The 16570-nt window shown below is 29.7% G+C and overlaps 3 protein-coding genes across 17 annotated transcripts in view; 2 read left to right on the plus strand and 1 right to left on the minus strand.

The window, feature by feature from the left end:
• Positions 1–6107, plus strand: part of LOC102679649 (flocculation protein FLO11-like) — a 17978-nt gene extending 11871 nt beyond the window's left edge. For 3 of the 11 annotated variants that reach the window (XM_031508274.1, XM_031508273.1, XM_031508276.1), the window contains exons 6-13: positions 260–418; positions 505–957; positions 1162–1304; positions 1458–1860; positions 1972–2268; positions 2391–4748; positions 4842–5335; positions 5425–6107. In XM_031508274.1, coding sequence (XP_031364134.1) covers positions 260–418; positions 505–957; positions 1162–1304; positions 1458–1860; positions 1972–2268; positions 2391–4748; positions 4842–5335; positions 5425–5724 — 4607 coding nt within the window. In that variant the 3' untranslated portion in view covers positions 5725–6107. Of the gene's footprint in view, positions 1–259; positions 419–504; positions 958–1161; positions 1305–1391; positions 1861–1971; positions 2269–2390; positions 4762–4841; positions 5336–5424 lie in introns of all 11 variants that reach the window. The other 8 variants (XM_031508283.1, XM_031508284.1, XM_031508280.1 and 5 more) reach the window with 7 other exon arrangements.
• Positions 6108–6832: 725 nt separating this feature from the next.
• Positions 6833–11519, plus strand: LOC102674994 (hepatocyte growth factor-regulated tyrosine kinase substrate). The gene is made up of 11 exons (XM_006610931.2): positions 6833–7033; positions 7103–7187; positions 7468–7543; positions 7627–7815; positions 7893–8167; positions 8276–8351; positions 8439–8618; positions 9180–9514; positions 9582–9895; positions 9969–10258; positions 10406–11519. Exons 1-11 carry the CDS (start codon positions 6997–6999, stop codon positions 11015–11017), a joined length of 2469 nt encoding a protein of 822 aa, XP_006610994.1. The 5' UTR covers positions 6833–6996; the 3' UTR covers positions 11018–11519.
• A 51-nt stretch (positions 11520–11570) lies between these two features.
• On the minus strand, positions 11571–16441 carry LOC102674680 (protein CLEC16A homolog). Of its 5 annotated transcripts, none has more exons than XM_031508287.1 (14): positions 15941–16440; positions 15730–15858; positions 15513–15646; positions 15279–15436; positions 14807–15036; positions 14520–14712; positions 13803–14447; positions 13610–13730; positions 13387–13541; positions 13148–13309; positions 12921–13059; positions 12537–12840; positions 12340–12470; positions 11571–12265 (listed from the first exon to the last, which is right to left on the minus strand). In XM_031508287.1, the coding sequence occupies exons 1-14, from the start codon at positions 16012–16014 to the stop codon at positions 11814–11816; spliced, it is 3027 nt and encodes a 1008-aa protein (XP_031364147.1). In that variant the 5' UTR covers positions 16015–16440; the 3' UTR covers positions 11571–11813. The 5 variants fall into 5 exon arrangements, with proteins under 5 accessions (XP_031364147.1, XP_031364149.1, XP_031364148.1 ...); XM_031508289.1 differs by having other exon boundaries at positions 15288–15436; positions 15730–15823; positions 15941–16439; XM_031508288.1 differs by having other exon boundaries at positions 15730–15823; positions 15941–16439.
• Between the last annotated feature and the right edge of the window lie 129 nt (positions 16442–16570).

Here is a 16570-nt window from a genome sequence, read left to right on the forward strand (position 1 = left end):
GGCATACCTGGAACTTCTGGCACACCTGGAATTTCTGACACACCTGGAATTCCTGGCACATCTGATACTTCAGAAATACCTAGCATGCCTGAAACTTCTGGCACGCCTACAAGTCCTAGCACACCTAGCATTCCTGACTCTTCAGGAATATCTAGCACACCTGCAAGTCCTGGCACACCTGCAAGTCCTGGTACATCTGGCATTCCTGGCACACCTGGAACTCCTGAAACTTCTGGCAGCCCAGGAATGCCTGGAACTTCTGAAATGCCTGAAACATCTACAACATCTGAAATTTCAGATTCTTCAAGCACAACTGAATCTTCTGAAACATCAGAATCATCTGGAACACATGGGACACCTGGAACGCCTGAAAGACCAGATTCATCAAATGAGATTTCAAATTCTTCTCAAACCATTGGTATGTCAAAACATCCATTACACATAACAAGACAAGTAAATATAGAAACATTAATATAATTAATACTAATACTATTACTGGAACAGGCACTACTGCACTTAAATTAACAACTACTCCAACTCCTGGTAATACTGGTACAGATAACAATAAGAGTTCATTAAACTCTTTAGCAACACTCAGCACGCATGGATCAAATAGCACTGCAACAATAATTCCAAACACGCCTGGGCAATTTGAAACAACAAACACACATACTAAACTAACAACGACCATTGTATCTGGATCTTCAATAAGTGCACATCACACACCTGAAACTCCAGCCGCTCCTGAAATTACAATAAGTACAGAAACTTCAAGCATGATTAAAACCACATTCAGTACAAAAATTCCTACTAGTCTAAAACCTCCAGCATCTGAAGCTACATTGACCACAGAACCTGAAGCCAGTCCAGAATCTCCATCCACTATTGAAGCCTCACAATCTTCTAACACTCCAACACCTCCAGTTACTTCTGAAGTTACAGTGAGCACAGAAACTCATGCTTCAAAATTTCCACCGATTACTGAAACCTCAGTTAATACAAAATCTCCTGCTACTACTCTAGAATCTACAGCCACTGAAATTACAGTGAGTACAGAAACTCCAGAATCTCCACCGACAATTGAAACCACACAATCTTCAAACACTTCAGTACCTCCAGTTACTTCTGAAGCTACAGTAAGCACAGAAATTCCTAATACTTCAGAATCTTCTGTCACTACTGAAACTACACAATCTTTTAGCACTTCGATATTTCCGGCTACTCCTATAGTGAATACAGAAACTGCTAGTAATTCAGAATCTCCACTCACTACTGAAACTTCAATTAGTACAGAATCTCCTGGCACTCCAGAATCTTTACTCACAACTGAATCCAGAGAATCTTCGGACACTCCAATACCTCCAGTTACTCCTGAAGCTATAATGAGCACTGAAACTCCTGGTAATCCAGAATCTCCACCGATTACTGAAACCTTAGTTAGTACAGAATCTCCTGCAACTCCAGAATCTACAGCCACTAAAAACATAGTGAGCATAGAAACTCTTAGTAGTCCAAAATCTACACCCACAACTGAAGCTACACAATCTTCTGGCAGTTCAATACCTCCGACTATTCCTATAGTGAACACAGAAACTCCTGGTAGTCAATCTCCACTCACTACTGAAACTTCAATTAGTACAGAATCTCCTGGCATTCCAGAAATAATCACTAAAATCACAGTGAGCACAGAAAGTTCTAGTAATCCAGAATCTACACTCACAACTGAAGTACAATCTTCGAGCACTGCAGTACCTCCAGTTACTCATAAAACTACAGTAAGCACAGAAACTCCTGATACTCCAGAATCTTTTGTCACTACTGAAGCCACACAATCTTCTGGCACTTCAATACTTCTAACTACTTCTACACTTAGCACAGAAACTCCTGATAATCCAAAATCTCCACCTACTACTGAAGTCTCAGTTAGTACAGAATCACCTGTCACTCTAGAACCTACAGTCACTAAAGTTGCAGTGAGCACAGAAATTTTTAATAATTCAGAATTTTCAACTACTGAAACTACAGTTAGTACAAAAACTCTTGTGACTTCAAAAACATTAGGAACTTCTAATACTCCTTATCCCTTATCTATTAGCACATTTATTACACAAAACATTTCTTCGACCTTTGCTTCTGTTAGTGAGCCTATCACTAGCAGTGCTTCCAGTTCTCCTATTTCTTCTAATTCATCTCAATCTGCTGATACTTCTAGTGCACCTAATATATCTGTTACTTCTGGTACTTCTGGCACGCCTAATATTTCTTCAGGTATTGCAATGTTATCAATGTTATTTTATGATTATTAAAATAATATATTTTATAAATATAATTATATATATATATCTTATTTATAAAAGTTATATGTGTTTAGTTATTAATGTATCTTTTAGGTATCCCTGGAAGCACAAACGTTCCTGGTACGTGTACCGAAGAAGGATTTTTCCCTGATCCTGAAGATTGTCATAAATTTTATCGTTGTATCGGAAGTGGTTCATCATTTATTAAATATGAATTTTTATGCGGTCCTGGTACTGCTTGGGATTCTACTCTTCAGAGTTGCAATCATAATTACCTCGTTTCAAATTGTAAAGGGGGATCTAGTTCATCCAGTTCTTCAGTCACTTCTTATCCAGAGTCAACCATTTCTTTGAGCACTACTACAGATCAAGATTCAACTGACCACGATGTTACTGTTACTACTACTGCATCTAGTATATCTAAAGAAACATCTTCATCCACTGTTTCATCCGTTTCTCTTACTACTCAGACAATTGAACCCGGATCCACTTCTTCTGGAACTGTTACAGAATCAATATCCTATTTACCTCCTGTAAATATACTATCTACTACTACTGCGGCGACCATAACAGTTAGTACGTCTCCTGAAATAGAATGTACTCAAGAAGGATTCTTTCCTGATCCTGAAGATTGTCGTAAATTCTATCGTTGTGTCGGTAATGGCTCAACATTTATCAAGTATGAGTTCCAGTGTGGTACTGGTACTGCTTGGGATTCAGCTCTTCAAAGTTGTAATCACGATTATCTCGTTACTAGTTGTAATGGATCTATGGTCACTACAGAATCAAATTCATCTGAAAATGAAATTAATAGCAATTCTAGTCAATCAAGTATACAAACAGAAAGTATATCATCGGACAGCACAACATCTTCTATATTAACTAGTCCATCAGTTTCATCGACATCATCATCTGATGTTACATCGTTAACCAACGTACAAACAGATATTTCAACAATTATTACATCAACAGTATCACCATCCACTATGTTTTCTACAGCTGAATCAAATATTCCTATCACTCAACCTACTCTGCCATCTTCCACATCTGAATCAACGAGTTCTCAATCTACAATATCACTTTCTACTACGTCACTTCCAATTGAAACAAGTACAACCAGTTCTGAATCAATATCTCCAAGTATTACAGAATCTGTTTCATACTTGCCACCAGAGAGCAGTGCAACATCTAACCCAGAAACAACTACTGTATCATCTCCCACTGCATCTGAAACAAGTACTAGTTCTGAATCTACACAATCAGCTTCCACCATACCACCTATATCTGAAACAACTACGGCCAATTCTGAATCAATATCTCCAGGTATTACAATATCCGTTTCATATTTGCCACCGGAGAGCATTATTACACCAACATCAGGAACTACTATAACCAGTTCATCTTCTGGAACAGCGCAATGCTCAGAAGAAGGTTTTTTCCCAAATCCAAACGATTGTACGAAATTCTACCGTTGTGTACATTCTCAAAATGGATTACAACGATATGACTTTGACTGTGCACCTGGTACGGCTTGGGATCAAATTCTTCAAACTTGTAATTATATTGACCAGGTAACTTCTTGCTCTTCAGACAATAAAGATCATATTCAAGAATCTTCAAGCACTTCTGCAGCATCTGATTTAACAACACCTAGTAGTTCTACTATTACTAGTAGTTCTACTATTACTACTATTAGTTCAATTACTAACAGTACGCTAATTCCTACAAGTACGAGTACAACGGAAGTACAATCATCGAATACTGAAAACTCAACTTCTGTATCCTCAACTTCTTCGATATCTTCTACAGAATCAAGTATTTCAGACTGTACTTCGAAAAATCCTAACAATATCATAGTTTGTAACAAACCAGGTTTCTATCCGCATCCAACACAGTGTAACAAATTCTATCGTTGCGTCGATAATGGGAATGGTTTTAACGTATATTATTTCGATTGTGCACCTGGAACTATATTTGATCCTAGCATTAACGTATGTAATTATCCCGAATCAGTCTATCCTCCAAGAGATTGTAAAATGCCTACGTCGAGTTCGTCTACTAGTACAGAACAAACAACATTTTCTACTGAATTTACAACACAGTCGATAACAACTGAAGAAATTGAATCTACAACTTCATCCTCGACGCAAACGAGCACAACTATAGAATCAAGTACGCAATTTACTTCTGAAGCAACAACAGAATCTACATCTGAAACAACCTCTGAATCGTCTACAATTGAGTCAACATCTGAATCATCTACGACTTCAGAATCCACAACTGAATCAAATTCAGAATCTACGTCTCAAGTATCAACCGAATCTACGTCTGAAATAAATACGGAATCTACATCTGAAGCAATCACTGGATCCACTTTCGAAACTACTACTATGTCTGAAGTAACTACAGAATCTACTAGTGAATCAACTAGTGAATCCACGACTCAAGCAACTACAGAATCAACATCTGAAACAACTAGTGAATCTCAAGCAACTATAGAATCAATATCTACTACCGAAACAACTACCGAATTGATTTCAGAAGCAACCACAGAATCAACTTCAGAAGCTATTACAACTGAAGTAAGTACAGATTCTAGTTCTACTATAACGATAGAATCAACTTCTGCAGGAACTACTGAAAGTAATACGGAATCCAGCTCGGAACAAATTACTGAATCCACTGAAATATCGACTTCAACGACAGAATCTCAAAAATCCACTACACAAATATCGATTTCTACCATGGAACCTTCTATTCAAACGCCTTGTCCAATCGGAAACTTAACTGACGAACAGATAGCACTAATCTGTCCAACAGGTTTCCGAAGACATCCAAAATACTGCAATCTATTTTATCAATGTACCATTGAAGGTAATATGGAGATAAATGTACTTGTATTAAGCTGTCCAGAGGGAAAAATTTACGATGAACAAAAAATGCAATGTTTGTCTGAAAGTAAAGCCACTAAACCTTGTACTAGTAGTAAAGCAATTGGTAGATTTTATAGAAGATTGGAGAAGAGTGAAGTATCTCCTGTGAGTATACCATTTTAAACAATTTGATATATATATATATATATAAGTTTATATGCATTTTGTTTAAAATATATATGTTTCAATTTTAGATAAAAGTGTCAAACGAATCATTTTGTCCGGAAGAGGGTCATTATCCTTATAAATTAGGTTGCAGCAACATATTCTATAATTGCAAACGAGATTTCAATGGCAATCTTCAGGCTTATATGTACAAATGTCCACAAAACTACTTGTATTGGTCGATTTCGAGAAGATGCGAACGTACTTTACGATTACCAATGTGTGCATCTGCGCTGGAAGATAATGTTGAGAATTGGGATAAGAAATGGAAGATTCCAATAGAAAAAATTAATTTGTCTGCTAGAAATTTAAAGTTTATGAATTATTAAAAAATATTTTCTTTATCTCGATAGAAAGTTTTAATAGTTCGAAAGGACAGTAAACTCTCAGGATAATTTCTTACGTTATCTTGTTTTATAATTATATTTGAAGGAAAGATATTAGAATATATTTAAATATATATATGCATAACATGGCTACGGAAGATCTCATAAAAAATATTCAGATCTTCAGCAGTCATCTTGTGGCAATTAATAATTATAGTCTATATTGATTTATGTATAGGAATTAATTCGTAATAATTATTGAAAAATATAACTAGAATTTTCTTATGATTTTTCGCTATGAAATCGTAAAGTCGTTGGAAAATCATATATTGTGAAAATTGGGATTTTTGGTTGAGGGACTTGTATGCAATATTCGACTGTATTCAGTAATTTGTGATACATATTTGAACATTTTTATATGCGACTACGTATTCATAATTTTATAATAACACTTTATTTTAAAACGCTTTATAACATAATATGAAATTTTATGTGCATATATAGAAACCTCAGCACCATATTCTGAATACAGTACAAAATTAACTTTGCAAAGATAATTTTGTATATAATTATGTGTCAATTATTCTAATTGTTCCTTCCTTTATATAAAACATCTCATTTATTATCTTTATTTCTTTCTATAATTTTTATAGAAAGATATCTATGTTAAAATATTACTTATTTTAAATAAGTAAAAAAAAGAAGTGCTACATAACGCGTTTATTACGATTTAATGATAAACATGAAGCATTTCTAAAATTGTTATTGAATGTGTATAAATATTGTGTGTGTCTGTATTAGATTTTTTGCAAATATCAATAAATAAATAAATTTTTTGATGAAGTAGAAAAGAGTTTTACAATTTTTTTTTATTTTACTGATAATAACAACATAGATTATCATTCTAAAGCTTTAAAATTTTTTTTCTTATTATGTAATATTGTTTGTAATATTGTTTGAATTAATTACAAATATTTTATCATAATTTTTGATTTCTAATTTTTGATATATTTTGAAAATTTAAAAATTTACTAAATCAAATCGATTGTCTCGTTCGTTTCTCGCACAATCGATTGCATTGGTCGATTATAATCTGCGTGAACAAATCACGTGACTAATACTCATATTTTACTATATTACAGTCAGTTAGTAGAACAGCAGTGCTGTGTACGAAATAGTAGTTGTTAAATTGAGTTAATTGTCGGTTATACAAAAATATTCGGAAAAGTTTAAGCATTTAAAGAAAATTCTAAATAAAAATCATTTTTAAGCAAAATGTTTCGTAGTTCGCTTACTTTTGATAAATTATTAGGTAAATTTTTTTCATTATATCAAGTGAACAAAATGTCCGATTGTCAAATTATATTAATTTTTTTATTAGATAAAGCAACGAGTCATTTGCATCTTGAACCTGATTGGGTAGCAATACTCCAAATATGTGATTTAATACGTCAAGGAGACGTGCAGTAAGTGAATCATTTATCATTTAACCTAAAGCTAACCTTACTATTTTTTAATGTAATGATGAAACAACAATGTTTTAGTTTTAAAATGTATATATTTTTAAAGTTATTTTTTAAATTGAAAATTATTTAAACCTTCTTAATTTTTTTTATATATATTTTCACCATTATTGATAACAATAATAATATCTAATTATTATTATATTATTAATATCTTATTATATTTATATGAATTAATAAAAAAAAATCAAATTTTATATATTATATATTTTTACATATACAGACCAAAAGCAGCACTCGCAGCTATAAAAAAGAAAATGACAAATGCAAATCCACATGTAGCTTTATTTGCTCTATTGGTAAGAAAACTTAATGCTTTGATAAATATTTTGTTATTTATTTATTATTATTTATATTACAAACATGTTGTTTTATTATTAAGGTTCTAGAATCTTGTGTCAAAAATTGTGGTACATTGATACATGATGAAATTGGTACCAAACAATATATGGAACAACTTAAAGAGTTAGTAAAAACAACAACACATGAAAATGTTAAACTTAAAACTTTAGAATTGATTCAAGCTTGGGCTCATGCATTTCGTAATAGTCCTAAATATAGAGCAGTGCAAGTATGTTAAATAAAAATGCTTATATGTTGTATTTTATTTTTAATAATGTAAAATATTAATATTAATAAAATATTTAGGATACACTTAACATAATGAAAGCTGAAGGACATAAATTTCCTACTTTGAAAGAAAGTGATGCTATGTTTATTGCTGATACTGCTCCAGCATGGGCAGATGGAGATGTGTGTCATCGTTGTCGAGTATCATTTGGAATGGTACAAAGAAAACATCATTGTAGAGCATGTGGTCAAGTATTTTGTAGTCAGTGTTCAAGTAAAGTATCTACACTGCCTAAGTTTGGAATTGAAAAGGAAGTTAGAGTTTGTGAAGCATGTTATGAACAACTTAATAAGTAAGTATTACATTTTTATTATAATATATTATAACTTTTATTATATTATACTTATTTATTATATTATAACTTTTACTTTGTTTTCAATTATTTCATTTATTTTTATAGACCATCTACAGCTCAAATTAAAGAAGCAGATTTACCTGCTGAATATCTTAACAGTTCTTTAGCTCAACAACAGCAAGTATGCAATTGCATAAAAAAATTAAAAATTAAAAATGAAAATTAAAATGAAAAATATGTATAAAATAAAAATATTCTATTTTATTAGGTACCTCCTAGAAAAACAGCAGCTGAGTTGCAAGAAGAAGAAGAACTTAATCTTGCTATAGCTTTAAGTCAAAGTGAAGCAGAACATCAAGAGAAAGAAAAAAAAAGAGGAAATCGTGCAGCAAAAATAAATCCTCCTAATACACGTGTTGTGAGAACATCTTCACCACCGCCATCACCTGTTTGTTTACAAAAACACAAACTAAAAAAAAATATATGTATAAGATGTTTTTTTTATCTCGCAAAATTTTTATAAAAAATTATTAACTATTTATACTTAATTATTATTAATATCGGTTTAGAAAATATTTTAATTCAAGAGAAAATAATAATTTATGATTGACTCTAGTTCAGTAAGATAATCTTTGTACTAATACATAGAAAACACAAATTTTTTTTTACTAGCTACTATTTCTAGTTAAAATCTATAGAACATATAAGTATTAATAAATGAGATAATAGACAAAATAAATAATAATAATATATTTTATAGAAAATATTCAAATAAATTGATTAATCTGAAATTGAAATCTGAAATTGTATTAAATTGGCTCTATTTATGTTAAAATCTTTTTCACTATAAAAAAAACTTACAGAAAAATAATTTGCATCATAATGTTTTTTTGTAAAGCAAATTTTTGTAAAAACATTTTTTTGATATATTAAATCTGTATTTTTATTTTGCGAGATAAAAGAAATACTTTATATATATTATAAATGTATTATAAATTTTATTTTTCAGCAAGAAGAAGCAGAAGTTGATCCAGAACTTGCTAAATATTTGAATCGTAAACGTTGGGAACTGAGACAAAGTGCACTTGAAGAGCATAGTTCCAGAGCAGATGTTACAAGTCCTTCAGCTCCTAATATAAGTAGTCCAATGCCACAAAAAGTTATAATCACAAAACAACAGAATGGAGAAGTTGATAATCAAATGGAAGAATTTGTTAATGCTTTACGTTCTCAAGTTGAAATTTTTGTTAATAGAATGAAAAGTAATTCATCAAGAGGAAGATCAATTGCTAATGATAGTTCAGTACAAACTTTGTTTTTAAATATTACTGCTATGCATTCCAGGTTTGTTTCAAAGAATATTTTTAATTTATACATATACAAAATTTTATCATATAATAAATTTTTTTAGATTATTGAGATACATTCAAGAACAAGATGATAGTAGAGTATATTATGAAGGTCTTCAGGATAAATTAACACAAATGAAAGATGCTAGAGCTGCTTTAGATGCTTTACGAGAAGAACATAGAGAAAAATTACGAAGACAAGCAGAAGAAGCTGAAAGACAAAGACAAATGTTGATGGCTCAAAAATTGGCAATTATGAGAAAGAAAAAACAAGAATATTTGCAATATCAACGTCAGCTTGCTTTACAAAAAATTCAAGAACAAGAAAGAGAAATGCAAATGAGACAAGAACAACAAAAGCAACAATATATAATGGGTATACATATAAATTCAATAAAGTAAATTGAATTAAATATGAAATAATTTTTATTACATTAAATATGATTTAGGTGGTTATCAAGCAGTTTCTGGTTTTATTGGACCATCTCAAGGTTCACCTGTTCGTCACGTTCAGTATCAAACACCAGGAACTAACTATAATCCTATGTCGCCAACTAATCAAGGATTTATATATGGGCAACCTTCTATGAAACAATATCCCATGCAAGGTTATAATATACCACCAATGAATTCTATGCCACCTCACGTAATGGGACCAATAACAAATCAAGAACAACCAACTGATCCTGTCCAGGGACATGAGGCGATGGGTCGAGTTTCTGTTTCTGGACCAGGAATAGTTAGTATAATTCTAAATATATTTATATACATTTATATATATTTGTTTTCAATATTTTTAAAAAATATTTCTTTGTTTTTTATATAATTTAAAAAATATTTTGATTCATATATTTTATTTAATTATTTTCTATATTTTTTTTTGAAGATGTCTCAAATTACAAATCCCATACCGCAACTTCAGCAGACAGGTGGACATCAAATGGGACCTCCATCGCAACAAGGTCCTCCACCAAGTCATATGACACAAACACAATCAACAGCAGTGCATATGCCGCCGCATCAGGGTCCACAAATTACACAACCAGGACCACCAAATCAAATTCCTCATACTATACCTCAGGTACCACAAAGTCATATGGGTCCATCACCTGCACAAATGGGACCTGGAGCACACGGTCCTCCAGGACAAGTCGTAGGTCTGCAAATGGGACCTCAACAATCATCTTCAATGCCAGGTCCTCAAGGATCTTCGATGCAACCTCATGTTTCAAATACACCTATTTCATCCCAAGGATCAGCAACAATTCAAATACCATCTGGAACTACAACTGGATCGATTTTAACATCGAATCCACCAATACAAGGTTCTCAGACACCTGGTGTACCAACTATGCAAGGTATAACTCAAGTTCCAGTATCTCAAGGACAACAATTACAATATCAACCACCAACTTCTCTACCAGCTGCATCAAATGAATCTTCCCAAGTAAAAGAGGATTCGAAACCAGAAACAGCAGAATTAATTTCTTTTGATTGAATGAATAACTTATGCATACAAGTTAACTTATAATAAGAAATGCATTTAAGGTAATCATTTTGCATACCAATTTTAATCTTAATTTGGCATTAATTGTCTCAATTTGATGATAAAATTTTTCAAATGTTGTTTATAGAATTAAAAAAAATATAAATTTTAAAATCACTATTGAGAAATCTAAAATAGTGATTTTCTGGATTGCGTAATATTTTTAATGAATAATATTTTACAGTATACGGAATGATATTTACGAAAATAAGAAAATATTTATTTCATTATTGGTGTTTATTTTATGTTATAGAAATTTCCAACAATAATAATAATATATATACAAATTAAATATATGATTTTTGTTGCATAATTGTTGAATATTATCTGATGAATGATTATAATATTTAAATAACAAAAACATACATTTTACATATACGTATGTAGATATAATGTATGTACAAAATATTTATGTTACATAGCATAAAACTGAAGAAAACTAATTTCACCTATATACTTGACTTTTTACTAAATATATATCACTTTTTTTTTACAAAATTAATTTTAAAATTAATTTAATTTAAAATAAAATATTATTTTATTATTATGGAAAAGAAAAATGAAACATATTTACGAACATAATTACGAAACACAAGATATTTAAAATTTTTAATTATAGTAAAATTTTTTATTATATTAATCAAACATTTTTTCTTAATTTAATACTGCATTTACATTTTTATTTTTTTCTTTCTTAAAATATTTAAAAAAAAAATTTCGTGTTTTTTTTAAAAATTTATTTTTTTAATCATATTGTTTCCACTTGGCCTTTTCTTCGTGGTTTCACTTCTTGTGGACAGGTGAATGATGTTTCTTCAGAATGTTTTCTAATCACAGTTGATGACTCACCATTAGTAGAACAAGCAGAAATTTGACCATCTTTTTTTTCTTGGCATATATGTGATATATTTATTCCATTAGAAGTTAAAGATGCTTTTCGAAGCCGCATATCTTCTAAAGGAATTTCTTCACTTCGTGGTCTTGGCATTTTTGGTGAATTATCTCGAGATCGTAAACCATTTTCGTGACTTTTTTCATTTGAAATAGTATCGCTGCGTTTTGAAATTGATGATGAAAGACCGGGGGTAGGTCTAGTAATATTTTCTCTACGCATTTGTGCTGCGAATCCAGGAACTTTATTTACTGTGAACATTGGACGCGATTGATGATCTTTTGATCTTGAACCACGTCCTATTAATCCTGAAAATTACACTAAAATGTTAATTTTTATAATTTTTATCAAATTTATTTATTTTTGCAATAATATCTCTTACGTTCATGTCGAAAACCACGTAGTGCATAATTTGGTGGTGTTGTAGCGTGCGGTATGCTTGTAGGAATGTCCAGCAATCTTGCAATTTGAGTCATTTTTTTTTGTCTTGCTTTTATTCGTCCTTTTGTTAGCCTTTAATAAAAAAAAATCAATACAAAATGAAATATAACAAATATTCATTATATTACGTAAGCTTACCTTTGTTTCGCGGCCATACATCTTATATGATCATCGAAAATGAATTTTGTTGATAATAGTGGAACACGATTGCCAGTACTACTACTTAAAGGTTTATAAATTGTTAAGTGTAAACATCTAGAATCATCTTTATCACCTGCGACTTCGATATCTTGCAGAAATCCTACCAATTTTGCTACACCCCAACCGAGTTTACTAGTATCAGGTTCAACGAGAATTAATTGTACTACATCTATGACGAGAAAACGACGAATTTTCTGACCATCTTTCCATACAACTGTACATGCGATTAAATCGCTATTGTCTATATAAAAAAATAATTACAATTTAATATTTGTATAAATGAATATTTAATTTGAATATAAAAAACAAAGTAACTTTTACTTAGATCAAGAACATTATCAACTTGAATACAATTAGCTGGATTCGTTAATGGCAATTGTGTTTCTGCTTCCATATTAAGAGTCAATGATAAATCTCTTATTAAAAAGAATACTCTTATAGCGCGTCTTGCTCTTTCAACCTATATAAACATTAATTTTGTTTCTTATTAGTTTAATAACTCATTATATTAATAATAAAATAAAAAATTTGATCTTCAAAATATTTACATCTCCACATGGTAATCTTTTAGTGAATTCGATACCCGTCATTGGAGTTCCTGTTGGCGGTAATAAAATATTACTGTCCATCATTAACCATTCCACATTCAAAGGTCGTTTTTGAATTTCGCTATATTCATCTTCAAACATATCTAGAAATATATCTTCACTCTAAAAATAAAATCAAATTTTTTTTATGATTTTTAATATTTAAGAAAAAAAAAAATTAGTATCTGATAATAACAGACCTTATAAAAATTTTTTAATAATGATGTACTTTGTTCTTTGGCTGCTTGAATTGCTGCCAAATGTGAATCTTTTAACATGCTTTGTCCTTCTGACATTACTAATTGTATTAGCAATTTAATTGTCAATTCCAAAGTAACAAGTCTTACTCTTGCATCTAATAAAAATATTATTTATTGATTATTATGTAAAAAATTAGAAAAAACATTCTATAAAATGACTCACTTGTTTGACAACTTAATGTTATAATATGAATCAGTCTATCTATTAAAATTTCATTATATGAATTCGTCGTTGAATTTTGTGAATTGCATAAAATTGGATCCAAAGTTTTACGATCTATGCCCTTAAAAATTTATTTAATTAAAACAAAAATAAAATCTTATTACATACAATATTTGTAAAATGTTTTACCTACTTGATTGTTAGCTAGAGCGTATAATAAACATAATGCGAATAGAGCGGCATAATCATTTTCTGTACAGAATAAAGAATTTAAAATAGTTTCTAAAAACGGCTTATTTGATAATGATTCAGTAACATTTTTTTGAGCATGAGGTGTTAAGGGACTTTCTAGTGCTAATCTTTGTTCTTTTTCTTCATCAGTAACATTTAAGTGTTTGATTTCTTCTAAATCTTCAGTTGGAATGCTTATTTCTTGTTGTTCTGGACTCATAAGTATAGGCATATCTCCCGATGAAGCAGTATCAAATGATGTACTGGCATGATTTATTTCTAAAATTTCTTCACTTCCATTCTCACTATCTTTTCTTTCTAAATTATTTTCATCTTCACAAAGTTCATCTGACATTGTTAATGATTCACTTAAATTTTCTAAAGATTTTTCTAAACTTTCTTTTGGTGGTGAAAAAGCAATTGGCTTATCTGATGAAATATCACCATACATTTCAAGTACTTTACTTGCACCTGTTTGTATTGTCTCTAAATCTGATAATAACATTACTGCTGCTAATGTATGTACAAGAGGACCATGAGAGACTATTAAAAATACTTGAGAGAGTAAAAACAAAGCTACAACAATGCTCACATGTTTTCTTTCTTCCTATTAATTATAAACAAATCAAATTTAAATTATTATCATATCAAGTAATTCTAGATCTAATTGAAAACATACCTGATTTTGGCACAGAAGATTTTTGTGTTTCATAAGTGAGTAAACATATAATGGAACTAATAATTTATGAAGCAAATGTTCTGATAAAACTTTATTTAAATCAGATATATTTAAACAAAGAATATCATTTAAATAATGCAAGTGATCCAAATGTTCTGCTACTAAATCTGATAATCTATTTTGGCTTTGATGACTGAAATATATATGTATATATATATATATATATATTATGAAATATCTTTTTGATATAATTATTTAAGTCATGTTTTTTTTAAATAATAACTTACTCAGCATCATTTCTAACACAAGTATCAAGCTCTATAATATGATTACCAATAAACCATACAAGATTGCTGAAATAGGGAGCAGCAGTGCGATCTCTTATGAATGCTAGCATAGAAGCATCTTCTACTCGATATACATTTAATGTTAAAGTTCGCACTGCTATACGAACCATTCCTTCTGAGTGATTAAAAAATTTAATTGCTTCTGTATACAATGGAAAATCATTGGTGTGCTGATAAAAAAATTAGAAATTAAAACACATTCTTTTTTATATATCAAGTGCAGAATTTAAGTGATGATGATAATGATAATGAAAATGATCACAATAAAAAGCATATGAGTAAATTAACTATAAATACATATAGATATTATAACATTAAAATTGGGAAGAAATAGTAAAAAATTATTATTAAAATTAATGAGTATGAGATTAGCAAAAGTGAAATAATAGACACAGAGGATTATCATGTGTACCTCGTTTACCTCATTATAAAAAAAGTGAATGGTATGCGCATTTAACTTCAAGCTTAAAGTCTTTAAAAAACTGATATAGTATGCCATCACTTCTTCATCACTGAAGTCAAATTTGTGCACTATTATACTGTTTACGTGATTATTACTTAATAAATAATCTGAAAACATATATCTTTTTAAAATTTTATCAAAAGTGATCAAACAAATTTATAATAATTTTGGTTATAAACTTACATAAAGATGTTTCATTACGTATATTTTCAAATAAAATGTTTAAAGTTTGTAATAATTGAACACATACATAGCTTCCACATTTTTGCTTCATTATACGTAAAAAAAATGAAAGCATGTTTTTTTCCAGAAAAAAACTAATAAAGAATATACAGTTATTATTTATCATACAAAAAATTTATTAATATGATTAAATAGCAATTATATTATAAAAACTTACTCAAATACACTGCTATCATTTTGGTCACCCCATATTAAAATTTCAGCTATGGAACGAAGAGTTTCTACCAATAAGCCTCTATTATTTTCAGATACTGTTTGATTTTTTGAAAGAACATGGTATAAATATCTATATATAATAATAAACAAAAAGTAAAAGTTTACATATAGTTTATATATATACACATACACATATATATATATATACATACTTAAGGTGTTCTAAAGAATGAGGATTTTTGGGCTTCCACAGCCCTCCACCAAACCAGCTTCGACTTCGAAACATTTTTTAGCAATACAACTGCATTTGGGTGGTGTCTTGCATTAAATTCATATTCCTTTTGTTTCTTGTCTTTTTTTTTCTTTTTTCTTTTTTGTTAAAGAAATATTACCGACATTTGTTTATGTTATTAAAATTATAATTATTTAATGTTTATTTAAAATTTTTATGAACATTAAAATGATTGTCGAAATAGCAATAAAATTTAATACATTATTCAGGTTAGAATTACTTTTCTATTATATATTTTTATTTTTGTTTTAATTATTAATTACTATAATTTTATATAAAGTGTATTTACATTTTTTATACATTTTTTTAATTACACAATTAACAGTTTTTAAAATTATAATAATCACGTACTTTCAATTTTACGCGACGCAAAACGAAGCCTACCCTCCATTACTGAATAACCAGTGGAACTATATGTTAGGTTAGTTTAATGTCACTTATTATTAGAAATGTTAGAATTTTTATTTATAAAAAATATAATATTAATAATATTATAATATATAATTTTATATAAATAATGAATGTAAATAAACAGATAGAAAAAAATAAT

The sequence above is a fragment of the Apis dorsata genome, unplaced genomic scaffold (assembly GCF_000469605.1).
Source record: "Apis dorsata unplaced genomic scaffold, Apis dorsata 1.3 scaffold_82, whole genome shotgun sequence".
NCBI lineage: Eukaryota > Metazoa > Arthropoda > Insecta > Hymenoptera > Apidae > Apis > Apis dorsata.

Excerpts from the sequence above, each read along its gene's own strand:
- LOC102674994 (XM_006610931.2), top strand. The coding sequence starts at position 6,997 with ATGTTTCGTAGTTCGCTTACTTTTGATAAATTATTAG. Across the intron at positions 7,816-7,892 it reads CTAAATATAGAGCAGTGCAA|GATACACTTAACATAATGAA; the intron begins GTATGTTAAATA and ends TAAAATATTTAG. Across the intron at positions 8,352-8,438 it reads CTTTAGCTCAACAACAGCAA|GTACCTCCTAGAAAAACAGC; the intron begins GTATGCAATTGC and ends CTATTTTATTAG.
- LOC102674680 (XM_031508287.1), bottom strand. The coding sequence starts at position 16,014 with ATGTTTCGAAGTCGAAGCTGGTTTGGTGGAGGGCTGTGGAAGCCCAAA. Across the intron at positions 13,731-13,802 it reads ACGCTCTAGCTAACAATCAA|GGCATAGATCGTAAAACTTT; the intron begins GTAGGTAAAACA and ends TAAATTTTTAAG. Across the intron at positions 13,542-13,609 it reads AACATTAAGTTGTCAAACAA|ATGCAAGAGTAAGACTTGTT; the intron begins GTGAGTCATTTT and ends TATTTTTATTAG.